Source organism: Gopherus flavomarginatus, chromosome 7 (assembly GCF_025201925.1).
Source record: "Gopherus flavomarginatus isolate rGopFla2 chromosome 7, rGopFla2.mat.asm, whole genome shotgun sequence".
Taxonomy (NCBI): Eukaryota; Metazoa; Chordata; order Testudines; family Testudinidae; genus Gopherus; species Gopherus flavomarginatus.
In genome coordinates this window covers 85,118,173-85,138,651 of record NC_066623.1, presented here as the reverse complement: position 1 = coordinate 85,138,651, position 20,479 = coordinate 85,118,173, and the positions used below count along the sequence as shown (strand labels likewise).

Sequence of the window (20,479 nt, the reverse complement as noted above, 5' to 3'; positions counted from 1 at the left end):
CGTGCCACTGGTGGGAGCAGGGCCACCCAGAGTGGGGGACAAAAGGGGAAGTTTGCCCTGGGCCTCCAAACCTGCGTGACACTGCAATCCCATACACTGGGGTGTAACACCACTCACTGGCCCGGCAGCCCTTTGAGATGGGGAGGCTGCCAGGCCAAAGCTGAGTGTCACTAGCTGCCATGCTAAATTAAAGTAAGAGTGGTTTAGTTGTGTACCATAAGAGAAAATTTGGAGGGCATCCATGTGTAGAATTGTTACCAATAGTAAAATAGAAATCTGTAGCAGTAAGGACATGGGAGAAAATCAGAGCAATAAGGTAAAAACAGGTCAACAAAGTAGATAGAACTATGATCTTACAAGGTCTGATGATCCTAGACAATGTCACATTTATCCAGATTATTTTCAGTAGAATGACTTGAGGTGTTTCCATGAACTGAAAATTATACCTCCACTCTCACTTATTTTCCATTAATGTCTAAGAGTAGTTTGGTGAATTGGTCTGCTGTGTTATGTGATGTGTAGGGTCCTGCCAAATTCATGGTCATGAAAAATATGTCACGGACCATGAAATCAGACCCCTCTGTGAAATTTAGCTATTGGAGGGAGGGAGAGCAACAGGGCTGGGGACATCCCAGCCAAGGTCTCCTACTGTTCACCGGCTCCAGCTACTAGACCGCGTTGGGCTGGGGAGGGACAGGACTTACTCTTCCCCTTCATGGCTACTCATGGTGGAGATCAGACCCACCTCCACCTCTGGGAACCTCCTCCCGCTCTGAAGGCAGCAAAGAAGTGAGGATGGCAATACCATGACCACCCTCTTCAATAGCTTTGTGACCCCCACACCTATGGCCCCCTGTTGGATTGAGATCCCCAGGGTTACAACATTGAAATTTCAGGTGTAAAGGTCTGAAAACATGAAACTGACCTATTTTAAAACCCTCTGTTCATGAAATTGACCAAAATGGACTGTGAATTTGATAGGAGGCCCTAGTGATCTACTTTGCGAACTTTAAATGTTTCATGATTTGGGAATAAATATCAGCTGCTGCTAACTGAGTTTCTTCTTCACCTCTTTGTCATCCTGAGTGTTTACATTTTAAACTTCCCTCTTTTTTTAATAGGATCGAAAACTTCTTGCTACAGCTCAACAGATGCTCCAGGACAGCAAGACGAAAATAGAAGTCATAAGGATGCAGATTCTTCAGGCAGTCCAGACCAATGAATTGGCTTTTGATAATGGTGATGAAGTAGAGAAGACAGAAATTTGTTTACTAATGTTAGAATTTTACATAGGGATGTACTAATATGCATTTATGACTGCAAGAAAACCTTGGCGGATGAGGAGTCAGATAGAAGACAGGCTTTGTTTTTAGTGAACTTAAATAGTACAGAACAATAGAGATGCCACACTACATATTCAGACCTGAATGTGATTTTTCTAAAGAAAGTGTTTTTCCTTATTTGTTGTTTGCGGTTTGTTTTGCATTACTCTTTTCACATGTTGGCCTTTCCATTTTGGCTTTTCCCTTAATGTATTTCATATGCTCTTGCTTTTTTTTTTCTATTTTCTTTTTTTTCCTACTCTAGAGAAAATAGCTGCTGTGTTTAGGTAGTGATTCCAATGTGAAATTTTAAGGCTTTTAATTTTTTTAAAGAAGTTCAGTTTAGATTAAGGTCTAAATTCTGCCCACCTAACTTATGTGGATAGTCCAGGACTGTTGGTTCTAATGGGAACAGTTAAGAGAGTAAGGCAAATAGGATTTAGGCCCACATCTGGCAATTTTAGGCCAGGGAAGAAATGATGAGTTTTTACAAACCAGAGCACAAAATTGTCTCAAACCAAATCTTTTCATTGCTCACACACTACATTTCAGAATTTAGTGGCGTGGTTTTTGGGGGTTTTTTTTTTTTTGGAAAGTTCGCTTGCAGGCTGTGAAAACCTGTCTGCTATTTTTCAGTCTACAGGGAAATTTTACAGATAAATTAAAGGCCCTGAACTATCATAGTATGATGCTCATAATTTTACAGTATAGTGGTATATCTCTTATTTTTAAATCTTGTACATATATATCTTGTGAATTATTGAAATTGCCTGATCATCAGGGCTTGAAATAACCATTTGCTAATAAGTGGGAAGTCTTTTTACCGGGAAGTGTCATAAATTTTGTCAAACTACATTTCTAAATCTTATGGTTGCAAAGAGAACCTGCCAAATTTAAACCAATGCAGTGTTATCTTCATGAGTATGCAGACAGGACTGCAGTGTCTCCACTGCTGCTCCTAGCTTTTCCAAACAATACTAGAAGGTGTCAGTAATATTAAGAGACAAGATGGGTATGTTAATATATTTTATTGGACCAACTTCTTTCGGTGAGGGAGACAAGCTTTTCAGTACACAGCTCTTCTTCAGGATATTACCTGACCCATCTTGTCCTTCTTATATCCTGGGATTGATACTGCTACAACAACACTGCATATGTTAATAACACTGGTCATGTTCGCCCTTACTATTCTGAACTCTGGAGGCAGTAGTGAAACTGTCAAGAAATGATCTGCTGCTGCTTGGGAAATCTGAGCACTAGCAGAAGGAGTCACTAGAGTTACTGACCAAAAACAATTTGGGAAAGGCATGCTTTAAGACCTCTCTCATCTCCCATTCTTGCAGTAGCCACAGGGGTTGGGGTGTGGTGTGGAATAGGGCAACAGAGCTTCAAACTGATCAGACATCATCTTGTCAGAGACTGAGATGAAAGAAGAAGTCTCCAATTTGGGTTCAGAGGCAGAAATCTAGAAGAAAAACTCAAAACCTTACTCTTTCCAGTAGTTAGAGGGCTGTGTGGGAGACTGGGCTTTTTGCAAGGGCATTGTCCCTTAATTTCCCTGCGGAGAGGGACCACTGTCTTTGATATCCTCTAGTTAGTAAGTTTAGTTCTTTGGTTAGTATCAGTCTAGTGGATTTTTCAAGTTTGGAACATAATTCTTTAAATGCAACACTTTGAATTTCATTATTGCTTCTATAACATGTGGATATGATCTGTTTCTCTTTTACAGTCTAACAAAGCTGCATCTGTTTTTCCTATACTGTTAAATTCTGCATCTGTTAAATTATTTTTATTGTTAAATATTGAGAACAAAAGTAATAGATGGTATTCAGTGAAGATTAAATGTTTGTTCATTTGTAGCAAAACCTGTGATAAGCCCTCTTGAGCTTCGAATGGAAGAACTGCGGCATCATTTTAGGATAGAGTATGCAGTAGCAGAAGGTGCAAAGAACGTGATGAAATTGCTTGGCTCTGGAAAAGTTACCGACAGAAAAGCACTTTCAGAAGTAACTTTTTAATGTAGTTTATGATATTTAATTTTAAATACTATGTTTGAAGAATGTGGATTGTTCTAAAAATCTTTTTTTAATTTATATCAAACAAGGCTCAAGCAAGATTTAATGAATCAAGCCAGAAGCTGGACCTCTTAAAGTATTCATTAGAACAAAGACTGAATGAACTTCCTAAAAACCATCCCAAAAGCAGTATTATTATAGAGGAGCTTTCATTGGTCTCTTCACCAACACTAAGTCCACGTCAAAGTATAATATCTACACAGAACCAGTATAGTACTCTATCCAAACCAGCAGCTTTAACAGGTATGTGGTTTTGTATAACTTATTACTCATTTCGATTAAACTTACTTGTGATACATACACACATTATTCTATATTGTCTGTAAAAGTATGTGGAAATATCTCATTCTTACATGCTTTTTTAAAACAAAATAGTTGTAGGATATATGACCAAAACGCACACAATAAAATGTTAAGCTAGATTTACCAAAGATATTACATAATTTTATATAAACATAAAGGCCTTAGTGCAGGGGTTCTCAAACTGGGTGTCGGGACCCCTCAGGGGGTCGTGAGGTTGTTACATGGGTGGGGGTCGTGAGCTGTCAGCCTTCCCCGCAAACCCTGCTTTGCCTCCAACATTTATAATGGTGTTAAATGTATAAAGTATTTTTAATTTATAACGGGGGGTCTCACTCAGAGGCTTGTTGTGTGAAAGGGGTCACCAGTTCAAAAGTTTGGAAACCACTGCTTTAGTGTTTGTAGTGCCTGATAGAATTGAGGTTCCTTAAATATATTTGATATGTACAAAGTTCAGTTAAAAAAAGAAATGTTCCGGTCCTTAAGTAGGTCTCTCTAGAATAATGCTAGCACTTTTCATCTTTAGATTATCAACTGCATTATAAAGGTGAATAAGTGTGATTATCTCCATTTTACAGATGGGGAAACTGAGGTGCTGAGGAGTTAAATGACTTGCCTAGGTCACATACCAAGTCAGTGGCAGAACTGGGAATAGAACTCAGGTCTCCTCCCAGCCCCATGCCTTATCCACTGGATTTCAGTGGCTCCCTAGAAGGCAAGATTTATATTTAAAAAAATAAAATAAAATAAAACTGTATTTATAAAGTAGAGAAATTTTAAAATATTCCCTAATGGAAATGCACAAAAATATTAAGCTCTCTATTTATTTGTGCTAATGGCTTTCCGAGATTAAAATAGCTAAATATGAGGAATTAAGTGTTAGTATTCACAGGACTAAATATCTGCATAGTGGGTTATGAAAGTCAAGACTATATAGTCAGTCAATGTCTCAGAGATGCTGTTTGTCTTGAATTGTGGAACCTCATAAAGGAAAGAAGTTTTCAAGAGATTTGGTATGTTTTTAATGAAGATCTCAACTACATCCCTCCAAATTTTAGTTTGTTTACTTGAAGCAGGTGTTGAATAAAACTGTATTCAGATATGCTGAGTTTATTGAATTATTAAATAAACTACCAAATTAGAAGTACTAATTGAGCTGTTTTTCTTTGTTTTCCCCTACATGACTTTATGTTTAACTGCTAAACTGAACTGTAACAGAGGAAGTTTAAACCCCCTTCCCCCCCCCCCCCCCAAAAAAAAAAAAAAAACAAAACAAATACAGGAAGTCAAAATCTGTCTTTGCAAAACAGGGGCTATATGTGTATATCTGAGGGCAGAGTTTGGCCTTATGAGTTTAATTTTTAAAAAATTAATAAAACAAGCACAAACTTTTCTTTGCATGCCAGGCTGCACTAATGTTAATAACTTGGAATGATTCTTCTTGTCTTCATTTAGATCAAATAAGAAATGTAACAATTGGACAAAAAGTGGAGATACAAAGTTCTGCAAATCCCTCTGGCTATCTCTGTGGTGTTTTTACAGGTTCAGCACAGTCTTTCTCCAAATCAATGTGATTTCACTAGGGATTTTTACTGGAGCACTGGGGATTTCAGTGTTCCTGGATATAATTAATGTCCTGACTCTTGCTTTTAAACCATTTTTTCTTTCTCTTAAATTATAATCTTCTATCAAGATACGTGGCAAAATAGTTAATCTTTAAATATTTCTTACTGATAGTTTCATTAATTATCTTGCAGTCTTGAAAAAGTGAATTTAAAAAAATGCAAGACACACTGAAGTGCAGCAAAGGAAATTGGTTACTTTTTTTGTAAACTGAACTATCACATTAGTGCTGCAAATAATCATGCATATATTTTGCCCTCAGCTGGAACAGACTCCTGAGTAAGTTATATATTAATTCCCTGAATAATCAAAAATTATTCCAAACAACATGGCTTGGTTAATTGGGGTTTTATTGCTCCCAGACAGTGATGTCAGCCTCAGAAAAGATGTGACATCACTGGCTTGTTGCTATCATTTGGTTGAGGATGAGACAAGTACCACTAGCTGCCTGTGGTATTGAGGACTGTGCCTTTAAGGGCTGAGCTTCCCAGAAAGAGTCTGAGCAGGGTGCTGTGAAGATCTTACTATGCACAGCCTTAGGAACTGACGCAGAATAAAGCAGAGAACTTACACACTCATGCTTACCGAATACCACACTGTGCTCATTACATGGCAGCTGCAGGTGGAGGACTGCAGACTAGCAGGGATGCTGGAACAATTTTTATAGTGGGGATAATAAGAGCCATTGAACCAAACTATAAGCCCTGTATATAATGAAAACTACTTCAAGCCAGGGGGAGCTCCAGCACCTCTAGTTCCAGCACCTCTGAAGACTAGTATAATTCAAATATAGTTAATGGTTTTTCAGACTAATATACTTATTAGTTGGTGACGTCCCTTCATACACTGCAAGAAAAGACTCTAAATCTTCATTTAAAGGAAAAATGCTTTTATTACATGAAATGTGTTAAATGCTGAAGACTTTCATGTCATCAAACACTTTAAAATCTGTCCACATTTTAGGCCTTTGAAGAAATATCCTGAGCACCTACTGTTGTCTTTCAGGTGGAGCATTGAGGAGGGGGGAAACCTAACTGGCTTCAACACTGAGTTTGATAGAGTTGTGGAGGGGATGGGACTGCCTTCAATGACACATAGTTGATCTGGGAGTGCTAGTAGCAAATATCCCCAAAAGGCTAGTGATGAGAATCTAGATGGGGAGGGCTCTGAGTTACTACAGAGAATTATTTCTCAGATGTCTGGCTGTGTCGGTCTTGCCAAAATGCTCAGGGTCTAGCTGACCACCATGTTTTGGACTGGGAAGGAATTTTCCCCAGGTCAGATTACCCGAGATTGTGGGAGGTTTTTGCCTTCCTCTGCAGCAGGGGCATGTGTCACATGCAGGTTTAAACTAGAGTAAATGATGGATTCTCTGTAACTTGAAGTCTTTAAATCATGATTTGAGGACTTCAGTAACTCAGCAAGAGATTATGGGTCTATTACAAGAGTGCAGGCCACAGAACCTCCTCCACCCAATTTGCAAGAGGTCAGACTAAATAATCAAGGTGGTCCTGCTGGCCAAAGTCTGTTTGTCCACAAGTTTTAAATGAATTTGATTGCATCAATATGAAAATTTCTAACTCCAGAAGGAGGAGGGTGTCTTCTTCGATGTCCATTGGATGTAGTGTTAATTCAGACATTATCATGTTGCTGCAGAGAGGGTGGGGATTGGGAAGTAGCCTGAAAGCCTCATACCCACTGTGTAAAAGACCATGTTCTTCAGCAAATCCAGATATGTTTAAGTTACAAGAGATCAAGAGATATTAAATTATGCATATATTTAACTTGTGAGTTCAGTGTGCAGGAACAAAATTAGATTTCTTAATGTTTCTTTAGCAAACTAGTAGTATCATTAGTCACTTAAAAAAAAAAAAAGCACGCTGGTGTTCTCTTCAGGGGAGATACCGTGATCACGAAGGTAGTTTTCCCAGGGTGAGGCTCATCCATTGCCCTGCAGGTGTGCTGACCCTTGCGATTTCCCCAAATGCGGGAAATTCGACTGCATAATTTGTGGTAGTGGGAGACTGTGTTCGTGCTCTCCCCTGGGGTGAGGGGCGGGGGAGAGCAACTACTTTATTTTAGTTATATAATTTTTAGTAAGCTGAAATTGTCCCTTCAACAGAGTATTAATTTTAAATTTTCTTATTAAATTGAAAACTCAAAAAATTTAATTTAGCTTTCACCATTGATCTACGTACTTATTTGTATTTTTAACAACTTGGGAAATAAAATGGAGTTGCCAGTCTATTTAAAGTCAGTTTCTCTTTTTGCATTAGCACAATACTGCAATGTTTGGGTTACAAAAATAGCATTATAATGCTATCTAGAAACCTTGTTAGAAGCTTTATATTTTAAAAACATTCATAGGTTTTCATTGCTGTTGGGTTTTATAAAAGATTATTTTTAATTACCTAAATTTTGGATCAAATATGACATGACAGTATCTCTTTAATTGCTGTACATAGGTAAGCATCTCAATATTTTCATAACTTAATGCTTTCATACTCAACATAATAAGTATTCGGGTTTCCTGGAGGTTTTTTTCTACAAAAAATAAAACCTACCGTGCTTCAATACATTTGCCCTCATTCAGAAAATAAATTATTTACTTTCTAGTGTTGCTTGTTATCACATTTTATTGAAGAATGCTTGCTAGTGTACAGTAGACATCATTGTATCTGTTCCCTAAATTGAATATTAACACAGCTGTCATTTGTGAGAAAATTGCCTTTTCTTTAAATTTCAGTTGACAATTTATCTTCTTCCCTACTGATGTAGTTATCAGTTCTGTTTATATTCTTTTGCTTAAATATTAAGAATTAAGATCTTTACATGTAAGCATATCCAAATAGATTTTTTTTAATTGCTTTGTGCTATACCAATGAATTGTAACCCCTGCTGATGTTTGATTCCATAATTGTTTAATATTGTTTTTAATTTCAGTGGATTTCCTTCCAATAAATTAACAGTACTAACTTGAGTCTCTCATCACTTATCTGAAGCAAATATCTGTTAATTCTATTATTAAGTAACCTCTGTATAGTTCAGAATGTGAGGTTCTAATATGAAATCATTCACTAATCATTGCACTGTGTACAAATAAGAATTTAGTGTGTGACAAAAGCAATTGTTTATCTTGTTTCAGGTACTTTAGAAGTAAGGCTCATGGGTTGCCAAGATATTCTGGAAAACGTCCCTGGTCGATCAAAAGCTTCGTCAATTACTCTACCTGGCTGGAGTCCAAGTGAAGCCAGATCGTCTTTCATGAGCAGAACAAGCAAAAGTAAAAGTGGGAGTAGTCGAAACCTTTTGAAAACAGATGATTTGTCCAGTTTAGTATTTTTTATTTTTTAAACAGTTTAGTTGAAATGCTCAGAAGAAGTTAATTGTTTGCTTAAAAAAGACCTGCAGTATAAAACTTGCTCAGTGACTATACCTTTATTACAGCTAAACCTCAAGCAATCACTTCCTGTCCTGTTATGCATATTGCTCAGGAAGAAAGATGGCAGTAAAACAAAAATTGACATTGTTTTAAATGTTACCAAAGTGTTAAGAGAGGTTCTTGGTGGGGCTGTTGCTACTGTACAGGATGAATGACGGCAGGGAAGAGAGTAAGAGAATTCAAAACTTCATCAGATTTACCAACCACATACCAACATGTTTTTGAGAGAAGTGCGTTTTTATATTTGTGACTTGTATAACTGAGAAATGGATTTCAAACTTAAAAATGGCTAGCTTTTCATTTGATATGTTGATGGATCAAAAATTCTTAATCCTAAATGTAATTGGTACATGTGGGCATAATGGTATTTTTTAGTAAGGCATTAACACTGAAGTTTTTTTGTTTTTGTGCAAAATCCTCTTATACCTTTCAGCTTAGTTTGTGTAACTTACTTACAGATGAAATCTGTGCTGTATTGAAGCTGGACAACACTGTGGTTGGTCAAACTAGCTGGAAGCCTATTTCCAATCAGTCATGGGATCAGAAGTTTACACTGGAACTAGACAGGGTAAAAACACTACTGTTTCCATTGATGGCGATTGTCAGTTCCATAGATTAATTTCATGCTTCTCTGTCTCTTTTCTTTTCAACTGTTATGAACCTATTCAGATTCCATGTATACAAGTATTCCTGTTATTTATGGAAGCGGTTTCATGGCATGAAGTGTTCATTCTTCTTCGAGTGTTTGCTCATATCAAGTCCAGTTAAGTGCGTGCATCGTGCGTGCACAGTTTGTCAGAAGGTTTTTTCCCCCAACAGTACCCATTGGGTCAGCTCTGGAGCCCCCTGGAGTCGCACCTTCATGGCACCACATATAGGGCCCTGCCGATCCGCCGCTTCTCCAGTTCCTTCTTACCGTCAGTGGCAGTCATTGGACTGTTTCATCTTTCATCTTCAATGAGTGATCCTCTAGCATATGTTCTGTAAATAGTTAAAGATAGTTTTAAGAATTGTTGTAGTTAGTTAGACTGGACTTGGGGTACTGGGGGGTGTTTTCCTCCCCCGCTTCTCCATCCCTCTCCTGGGCCTGGGGCATGCCTTGGATCCAGGGCTTTAAGCCATGCAGAGTTTGCCAGAAGCCTATCCCAAAGGCCAACCTGCACTTGGCTTGTCTAACGTGCTTGGTGGGGGAGTCCTATCAAGCAGACAGGTGCAAGATCTGTAGGAGCTTTTGCTCCTGCACAAAGGAGGAGAGGGATCACAGACTAAAGTTGCTGTTAATAGAAGCAGCTCTCTTCCCTCAGTCTGAGTTGACCTCTGGACACGGCACCGGGCTCCTCAGTGTTGGTGCGCAGCACGCTGGCTTTGGTCCAGAAGGTGCCGAGGAAGGACTCTGGGAGCAGAGACCCTCGGCACCGGCATTTCCTTATGCTGAGCATGACGCAGTATCAGTCTTGGCACCGCTCACAGTCTACTGTCCGGAAGAAGCAGCACAGGAAGACTCATAGGGGGTGCTCCCCTTCCCACACAGGAGAATGTGAGCCCAAGGGAGGGAAACCAGTGCAAGACCGTACCGCCCCTCCAGTTCAACAGTAGGCACCATTAACTCTGAGACCCTAGCACCGAACCCTGACAGCGATGGGCCCCATAGCCACCGGCACTCACAGTCAGCTGGGATGACCCAAACCATTCCCCTGGTCCCGTGGCCACCACAGTGGCAGGTACCAGCTCAGATGCCAACCCAGGGGCCTTTCTGGACCCATGGGCTTACCACCAGTCCCAGAGGTCCACCTTGGTGCACTCCTTTTCTGTCAGGTCCGAGAGAAGGACTGCATTTAGAGGCAGGGATTTCTCTCAGCCATTAGCCACTGCTAATGGTCTCAGATAAAAATATTTAGGCTCATCCTAGCCCAAAATGATGGATGCTTTGCTTAGGTCTTACACAGTTTGGAAAACCTGAACAAGACTGATAATTTTGTTTGACGTGTCTGGGACCATAGTGCAGGTGTTACAGAATACAATTCAGATGTGGAAACTTCCACAATGTTCGTCCATGTACTATCTAAAAGTAGACAGCTGGTAATTCTACATCTTCATGAATATAAACAGAATTCACACAAATTGGTGGAAGCACTTGTGAAGTTTCAGAACAATTTTATCTCCTACATGTAATTCTTAGGAAACAAGTATAGAACAGGATTGCATGCTTCACATTTCTTTACCCTTTCTTTTTGTCCATTTAATGTTTTGAGGCCTAATTAAGCTTTACTTTGTACTTGAATCTGTGTGGTTTTGTGTATATATACCAAGACCTTTTAAAAAACAAAAAGCAAAAAACAAAACCCTAAAGTTAGGCTCCGAAATAAATTGGGGTTAATTTTCAGATTGATTTGCCTCAAATGTTCCCTCTGAGATATATTCCAAAGGGAGTCTTCAGTTTTGCTGATTTGTGGTTCCCCCTTTCTGAAGCTAAAAGTGAATTCCTTCCTATTAGGAAACGGGCAGATTTGCCCCCATTGGGACAATCCAGACTGCATACTCTGAAAACAGAAGTAGTATGGTTTATATATGGGGCCCTGTGGTCTTGGTTACCAAGAGTCATATTTAGCCTTGAGAATAAACACCACTAATCATCATATCCTTATACTTACATGTCTTCTCCCTCTTCCATTGTTGCTTTTAAAACATAGCTACTGTGATAGACCCAGGCCAGTTGGGAACAGCAGAGTAGTAAAAGGGAGATTTACTGGCCACTGGATAAGCAGTTTTCTGTTCCATGAGTGACCAGAGCAGGGGCTGCTCCAGGCTAATGAGAACACCTGACTCCAATTAACCTGCTAAGAGTCAGGTGAGGCTGTTAAGCACCTGACTCTAATTAAGGCCCCTCTGATGCTATAAAAGGGCTTGCTCCAGTCAGGGATGGGGGAGCCAGAGGAGAGGAAGTGTGCGCGCAAGGAACTGGGAACAAGAGGCACAAGAAGCTGAGAGTGAGTAGGCGTACTGCTGGAGGACTGAGAAGTACAAGTGTTATCAGACATGAGGCGGAAGGTCTGATGGTGAGGACAAAGAAGGTATTGGGAGGAGGCTATGGGGAAGTAGTCCAGGGAGTTGTAGCTGTCGCGCAGCTGTACCAGGAGGTACTCTAGACAGCTGCAGTCCACAGGGCCCTGGGCTGGAACCCAGAGTAGAGGGCGGGGCCGAGCTCCCCCCAAACCTCCCAGCTCCTGGTCAAACACAGGAGGAATTGACCTGGACTGTGGCTTCTACCGGAGGGGAAGGTCTCTAGGCTGTTTCCTGACCCCCAGGGTAAGTCTGTGAGGCGAGCAAATCCACCAATAAGCGCAGGACCCACCAAGGTAGAGGAGGAACTTTGTCACACTACCATTGTTTATTTCAGTTTATTACCATACACCAGTTTGTCCTGCTGTCTATTGCTATAACTAATTCCATAAAGTGTTGTTGTTATTTTGTGAAGTATTGCTCTTTACTTTTGGTAGCATCTTTCATAACAAGCACATAGGATGGAAAAATTACTGAGATTGGGGTCTTACGTAGCAGGATGTATCAACAGTTCCAGTTAGTTGAAAACTTAGAATTTACCCCGTGTGAGCCACAAAATACTCTGCAAACACATACCTGGTTCTAGAGTTACTATGCAGAATTGCTCAAATGACCACAGGCCACCCAGTGACTGAGATGTAATATACCAGGTATTTATGGGTAGCAGTTAGTGTCTAAATTTTTTTCTGAAATTATAATTTTATACAAAGTATTGAAGTGTGTTAAACTGTCCCACAAATAGCATACATATATATCAAACTATTTTTACACCATTGACTCTTGCTCTGTGAATTACTCCTAACAAGTAGCCTTTGTAACAGTGTGAACTTTCTTCTTCTCCTCCACCTTCACCTTGACCAAAAGCCCTATCTGCCTGGAAAGACCTTATACAAGGGCCCCCTTCAGCTGTTGGTGTGGCCCTACGTTCAGGCATCAGTGAAGATTTTGCTTGATGCTACCAAAACCAGCATGGCACCCACTTTGACACTGGCAATCACATTGACCTTTCCTGTCAAAGGAGACAGCTCCATTGGAGCAGACAGCTTTCCCAGGCTTAGCCTCATTTCTGGCACCGCTGCCTTTGAGGACAGCCATGTCTGAGTTGGAATAGCTGTGATGAGCAACTGTCAGCACTAGCATCTTTGCTGCCTCAAGAAGGGTGGCATGCCTGGGAGGAAGCTCCTTTAGGGAAAATGGAGGAGTCCCTCATAAGGGACTATACCAACACCCTGATGGATAAATTGGGACTTCGTTCATCAGGAGTAGAGATGGACTGAAGTGGTTTCAAGAGCTGATGGGGAGAATGGCTGACACTCTTTAGTGTCAGACAGGTTTCAGCACCAGAGTCATCTGATTCTCTTTTGACATCATGGAATGGCAGACAAAAGATAATGTCACATTTCCTATTTTTCCATGACTACTCAATTCAGCAAAGGACATTTGGCTCTCTGCCCTCATTCCCAGTTTCAAAAAGGGCTAGTCTTGTATGTTTTGTGCCTTGAGGGATCACCAGTTTTGTTACAATATCCCTCTGTAGATTCTTAAAAGGGTCCCTGTCTGAACCCTTGGACGGAGAGGAGCATAGACTGAATGCTGTTGGGAGGAAAGCCTATTATTCCATCTCTTTAGGTTTACAAATGGCAAATTACCAAGATGTCATGTCTAGATATAACTACACTATGGGACTCCTAGACTTCCATCTGTCATTTTATGTTGTCCTCCGTTTACTTACCCTAATGCCATGTTCACCAAAACGAGTCCCACTTGCATCCCTTAACACATAAAAAGAGCAGTGTGCTATTACCTAGAAAGGATTAAGTCTTTCCTAAAATCTAACAGATTTGTTACTGGAGAAAGGGGAGACCTATTAATAATGTAATTCTTTCAGACTGAATTAAGGGGTGTATTGAGTAGTGTTACTCCTTTGCAAGGAAACCAGTGCCTCTTGACTTGAAGATACTCTACTAAGGCCACACCTGCCTTTGTAGCTTGTCTGAGACAGGTGCCTGTTGCAAAGATTTGCAAGTCAGCAACATAGAGTTCTGATGAATCAGCAAGGTTTACTTAAAAAGTATGGACTTGGCATTGCAGTCCAGTGCTCAATCTGGTAAGATGGTGGAGCAGCCCATTTTTGCCTAGATATCCTCACCCACCATCCTCTGATGGGGACGCTGCTCGCTAATCATGCACAGAGACACTAGTAGAAAAAAGAATGGTTATTTAGTGGTAGCTGTTATTCTTCAAGAGTTGCCCCTGCATTCACACTGTGCACGCAGCTTCACCTCTGCCTTAGAGGCTAAGGAGGAGAAGCTGAGGTGACTTAAGGTGGAAGGGAGGGTGCACTCCTTTATGTAGACTGAGCCAATTACATCATCCTAATGTGAGAGTGCTCCTGCATCCCCAGCTTTTGTATACAGATCTCCACCTCAACACTAGAGGAGCTAGATCCCGTAAGTATGACTGCACAGAGGCAACTAGTAAGTAACACTTCTTTTGTTTACCATTGTAGTCACGTGAACTAGAAATTTCAGTTTATTGGCGTGATTGGAGGTCTCTGTGCGCCGTGAAGTTTCTGAGATTAGAAGATTTCTTAGACAACCAGCGACATGGCATGTGTCTCTATCTTGAACCACAGGGTACTCTATTTGCAGAGGTAAGAGCAAAAACTTACTTAATGCAAAAACTCAACCACATTTGAAATAATTAAATTGCAGAATATTTTAAATGGCTTTTAATAAACTCTTAAGAATGCATTATATTCTGAAAGTGGAATTGTAATATACAAATTATCTGAACTGCAGGTTACATTTTTTAATCCAGTTATTGAAAGAAGACCAAAACTCCAGAGACAGAAGAAAATTTTTTCAAAACAACAAGGTAACAATTTATTACGAATTAAAATTAAATTATAAAACTAAAAATGTAGTTTTTGCATGTTTTTATGCACAGTCCTAAAATATAATTGCAAATAAAGTTAGTGATAGTTAAATCTTTAATATTACATTCAGAAATGTTGTTTAGAATTATGCAGTAGCGTTTAATGGTAAATCGTTGAAAATTGCTAAGGAACATGACAACTTCAGTTTGTTCTCCATAAATTATAAACTGATGAATTTTAATTATAGCTTTTGGTGATATGTAAAGAAATTACTTGTGCTCTATTTTCTTTATTCACAATATCTACAGGCAAAACATTTCTCAGAGCTCCTCAAATGAATATTAATATTGCCACTTGGGGAAGGCTGGTGAGAAGGGCTATTCCTACAGTAAATCATTCTGGTACCTTCAGCCCTCAAGCTTCTGTGCCTGCTACAGTGCCAGTGGTTGATACATGCATTCCTGAACTAGCACGGTCAGCTAGGTAAATATCTAAGATTTTGGAGCCAGATTTACATACAAAAGTAATGGTGCAATTCTTATTTACTCATGTAAATGAAAAATCTTCCTTATTTATTCTACAAAATTTAAACCTTGACATTTTCTAGTTGGACATCCATTTGTTGTATTTATTTAAAAAAGGAAAAAGTAAGATTTTCTAAAAACAGATTAAAACAGGTTTTTTTTAAGTATTTTTAATACTAGTGAAACAGTCTCCATTGTACTCAGAGTGGATTTGTTTTTCTGTAAGTGACTCGCCTGTAGCCAAACTGGACTTTGAACTTGAACCTGAACCTCCGCCTGCTCCACCCCGTGCATCGTCCCTTGGAGAAATATGTGACTCTTCATCTGAGAAAAAGGGACCAGATACACCCATTCAGGCAGGACATTTAAACTAGTCATAAAGTGTTGCATAGCATGTCACGTTTTTAATCAAATATTTAATATTTGTGTTACAACATTTTGTAGTTACAATGCATTTATTTCCTTCTGTTTTAAATAGAGAACGCTACAATTGGTGTGCATAATTACACGTTATGTTTTAATACTGGCTATAGAGATTGGCCTTTTTCCATGGTTTTTAAGTGTTTGTCACACTGTTTTCCTACTGGTAGCTTTATAGGCCCAAAACCCAATTCCTGCGATTTATAGAGATGTGTGTTAGTATTCACAAAGAGTGGAATGACTTTAGAAGAATAGGATTTAACAGAGGCCTGTCAGTAAATATAGTATTTTAGGCTAATTGGTATTTTTAATTTCACACAGTTGAAGTTTTGCAATATGTTTTACTTCACTTCCCTTAAATATAGTACATTTCTTCATTCTTCAGCAGTCTCATTTTCTAAATCTTCAGATTTCTGTTTCTTGTACATATTTCACAGGTTGCAGAAGCTACTTTTGATTTTGAAAATGAGAGAGAGAGTAGTGTTTCAAAACTCCAAGCTGAAATAATTTGTGACCCTGAAAATCCACACACAGACATAAAGAGTACCAACATACGAGAGCCTGAAGAGAGAAGGTAAAAAACACACTAGGTTTTTTGGTTCTTTTGACTATATGTTTTGTTGTTAACCCTGACTTGAAGTTTTCTGTAACTTGTTACATTCATTGCTGTTTTACAGAACACAAAGATTTCAGTTTAGTCTGCAAGACTTTAGGTGTTGTGCTGTACTGGGTAGAGGTCATTTTGGAAAGGTAAATTTTTTGATGACTAAAAGTGTATTCAAAAAAGAAAAACTCACCTGTTTGAATAAATCACTTATCTACTCTTTCAGGTGCTGCTGGCTGAATACAAAAACACAAATGAGATGTTTGCTATTAAAGCGTTAAAGAAAGGAGACATTGTTGCTCGTGATGAAGTAGACAGGTCAGTTTCAAGAAAGTAACTAATACATGATGATGTATATTTTTTCCTCTGCAGGAAATAGTGACTGGGTTGTAAATGATCATAGACTTTAACGGAGTAATGTTACTGAGCCCAGAGTGAGAGTTCAGATTGTATTTAGCAGAGGAATTCTCATGTAAGGTATTTGTTTCTCAGTCCAGTTGTATTTAATTAAACAGTAGTATTGTGGTTATACATATGAAATATTCTCAAGTGACTTCAGTAGAAAGAGAAATTTCCCATTGTAGCTGCAAATTTGATTTTCATGAGTTTTGTATCAGTCAAGAACTGTTAAGTTCATATTTATATTGGCAGGTAAAGGGAAACCTAACACACAGGAATTAGTGTTACTAGAGGCTTTCATCTTAGTCTGTTGATCTCCTGAGTGTAACTAGTCTCCTTTTTTATTTGGGAGAGAACACATAAATTACCCTACCATGGGGTAGGGCCATTATGGTATGGTCGGAGCTTACTATATTGAGGAATGTTACCTCAGCAGTCATTGCCCAAACATCGAAATGATAAGGTTAAAAAAAACCCCTGAATTCCAGGTCACTATTCTTACGTTTAAAAAAACCTATAATTTCAGAGTCCAGGAAATAAACATGACCTTGAGAAGAATAAAATCAAGCAGAAGGAGAAATATAGCTAAAACTAATGGTCAGCTGTTTCTCTAATACAGGCAATCTGATGAACATACTCATTGATTTTAGAAACTCATTCCTTTCTTAGCAGTCCAAAGTAAACCACATCTTTATTGGATCTGCAGGCTGATTTTGCTCTTTCAAAATAAATGTTGTGATCTCATTCTATAGCAATTTGAGGTTTACAACTGAATGTGAAAATCATCTCTACACTAAAATATTAATTCAAGAGATACTCGGAAAAATAATCCTAGAGTTATTGTTTTTTTTACAAACCACTTAGTCCCAGTGAAACTCCTTGGATGGACAAAATTTCCAGCATCCTCTTCCAACAAATTACTACCACTCCATTTAGAGAGGAAATATGTGAGCAGAATGAAGGGCTTCAGAAGGAGCTTCTTTCAGTTCTTGAAGCACTGAGTTGAGCTTGTGTGGAGGGACAGTCACTTTGACTTAACTATTTGTATGTAGGTCTAAGAAATTTGATAACATTTGGTTATAAGCCAACAGAGGTTCCTCTCATTTTTGTCCCTTAAGGCTTCAAAAGGAGACATTTGCACATGCAGCATAATATCCTCTAAAACTTTTATCAAAGATCTGTTTGGCAAAACTGGGGACATACTTGATGACACTCTTCCTTTTTCAAGTTAAAGAGAAACACAAACTGGGGAATTCTGTCCAACTTCAATGAGAAGTTCAGTAGCTAGTTGAACTCTCCAAACCATGTGGCCAAGGCGATAATTTTAAAAGTCCATCTTGTGTATAATATACAAAAAGTGGGGAAATAACTACATTACATAGATAGATACGTGTCGAGGTTCTAGGATGTCAAACCAATTAGAACATTATGTTTGCAGTTCTCTACAAAAGCTGTTCTGTGTATTCATAGAGGTAAGATAATACATTTTATTGGACCAACTTCTGTTGGTTAGAGACAAGCTTTAGAGCCACACAGAGCTCTTCTTCAGGTCTGTCTGACGCAAGTACCTTCAGAGTGTGTTATAACATTGACAAACTGAAAGTCCATGAAACAAGTGGAATTCAAGAAGATAACTGAACAAAAGCTGCTGACTTCTGCACTCATAGCATACGTCAGATAGAATACAACATTTCCTGCTTCATTCGAGAACGTGGCTATTTCCCCAGGAGTTCACATCCTAAAGAAGAAAGCTGGATCACCAAGAAGATTATTTGATCTTTGAAGGAAACAGAGAGCAAAATGGAAGACTGGTGAAAGCAAAAGAGAGAGCAATATTCCCATATTGTGATTTAAAGTGGCAAAAGATTCACTGATTAAAGTGGCAAAAGAAGCTTGGCTTTGAAGAACAGTGCATCACATACAAAATCCTTTGTAGCAAATTCCACTAGAAAGGCCTATCAAATCATCAGAACTCTTTCATAAAGGATTATTCGCAGGAAAAATACCCTTTCACCCAAGAACTCTGTAATATGAGTGAAACAAATTCTAAGTTGGAAGTGAAAAAGGCAGAGGAGATCTATACAAGAGAGCTTGATTTATCCTGATCAACCTACAGTTGAAAAAGCTGAGGATGTGGTGTAGACATTGAAAAGCAGTAAAGCCCACTCGAACATACAAATACAAGCAGAATTAATTAACTGTGATGGAGAGTCATCCAGGCATACCATAAGCTTGTCACTGTGATTTGGGCGTCTGGAAGACTTGGACACGCTCCCTGATAGTTCCTGTTCATAAAAGGGGAGACCCAGCTGTTTTGTGGAAATGTCATTGATACATCCTAGCAAAATACTGCTGCATATCATCCTGAAGAGAATTGCAGCCAAGACAGAGAACATTCTGACTGAAGAACAAGGGGTTTTAGACCCAGAAGAGGTACAGTGGAGCAAATGTTCAACTTGCATATGCTATGTGAGAGAGTACTGGAGAACAATGGAAGTTTTTGTGGATTTTGCTAAGACGTTAGACAGCATATTGGGAAATCCTATGGCTGATTGGAGTTGGTGACAATGTAATAAGGCTGAAGGTAAACCTCTATGGAAGCATGATGTCTTTCGTATTTGTGGGACATGAGCAAAGTAGTTGGTTTGACTTGAGGATAGGTGCCAGCCAGGGTGTTTGCTATTCATGAACCTCTTCAACCTGTTATCTTGAAGAAATATTAAGAAGAGCCACTGGTGGAAACTTACAGGAGATGACTAATTTTTTATCCACCAACAGACATCTGTGTTTCACTAGTGATATTGACCTGATTGGATTGTCACAAGAAGAGGTGCAAAAATTGCTAGAAAGAGTTGCAATGGAAGCAGAGAAATTAGATCTAAAGATATAACATTCAAAGCCAATGGTGACATCTGTTTGAAAAGGTGAAAATATTTCTACCCAAATCTGAGGAATCATTGAAGTGCATTGAGCACTTCAAATGTTTGTGTAGTGTATGACCACAAAGGATGTTAAAAATCATGTAGTGATCCAACATAGAATTGAACTCACGACTATTGCTGCAGCGACACTCGGCCACATTTGGAGAAGCGAAGATATTACCGTGAAGTGTAAAATGAAATTACTGCAGTCTCTTGCCTTCAGCATCTTATGTGTATGGGAGACATGGACTTTAAGGAAACAGGACATTAAGCTTATTGCCTTTGAATTGCAGTGTTATAGGGGACTGGTGCACATTATCTATACTTCACTCATGACTAGCCAGGAGACAATCGCCCAAATTTACAACATAACTGAAGACACATATAATCGAGATGATGAGACAAAGAAAACTTGAGTTTGCAGGACATTGGAGGAGTGGAGGAAGATTGCTGAAGAAAATTTTGCAGGGATTGGTGCCAGAGGCAAAGGGCACCCATGGTGGTGGTTTTTCAGCTATGCAGCTGACTGGATAGGGTACAGTATGGTGTACTTCTCAAGGCTATGAGAAGACTGCAAAATATGGAGGAAGATTGCTGGCCAGTGACTCGTGTTACTTACTGTTCATTGTGATTTGACTGTATGGTGCTTTGCACTATGAAAGAATATATGTGTGTGCGCATAGATAGTCATGACATGCAGAAAGAAAAAGACAACTGAATTATAAGACTCTACGTGGAATGGTTTTCATAGCAGACACCAGGAGTAATACTTTGGCTTTCTGTGCCCAAAATATGCAATGGAATTGTTTTCCCACTTTTTGAATATTAGGTGCAAAGTACAATTTGTATCAATTGATCTTAAATAGTATATTTTATTTAAATTTGGGGGCATACTGAGAAATTCTAACAGG

At 39.0% G+C, this 20,479-nt stretch overlaps 1 protein-coding gene and 1 non-coding gene across 7 annotated transcripts in view; both read left to right on the top strand.

Annotated features, from left to right (window-relative positions):
• PKN2 (protein kinase N2) overlaps nt 1–20,479 on the top strand; it is a 121,325-nt gene that overhangs the window by 84,341 nt on the left and 16,505 nt on the right. For 5 of the 6 annotated variants that reach the window (XM_050962119.1, XM_050962117.1, XM_050962114.1 and 2 more), the window contains 12 exons: nt 1,122–1,239; nt 3,183–3,328; nt 3,427–3,640; nt 8,466–8,651; nt 9,221–9,330; nt 14,332–14,475; nt 14,624–14,699; nt 15,009–15,183; nt 15,451–15,580; nt 16,082–16,218; nt 16,322–16,394; nt 16,475–16,566. In XM_050962119.1, the coding sequence (XP_050818076.1) occupies nt 1,122–1,239; nt 3,183–3,328; nt 3,427–3,640; nt 8,466–8,651; nt 9,221–9,330; nt 14,332–14,475; nt 14,624–14,699; nt 15,009–15,183; nt 15,451–15,580; nt 16,082–16,218; nt 16,322–16,394; nt 16,475–16,566 (1,601 nt within the window). The remainder of the gene's footprint in view (nt 1–1,121; nt 1,240–3,182; nt 3,329–3,426; nt 3,641–8,465; nt 8,652–9,220; nt 9,331–14,331; nt 14,476–14,623; nt 14,700–15,008; nt 15,184–15,450; nt 15,581–16,081; nt 16,219–16,321; nt 16,395–16,474; nt 16,567–20,479) is intronic. The other variant, XM_050962116.1, reaches the window with a different exon arrangement.
• LOC127056079 (U1 spliceosomal RNA) lies at nt 7,206–7,365 on the top strand. Its single transcript, XR_007775722.1, has one exon. It is a non-coding gene; the product is annotated as a U1 spliceosomal RNA (small nuclear RNA).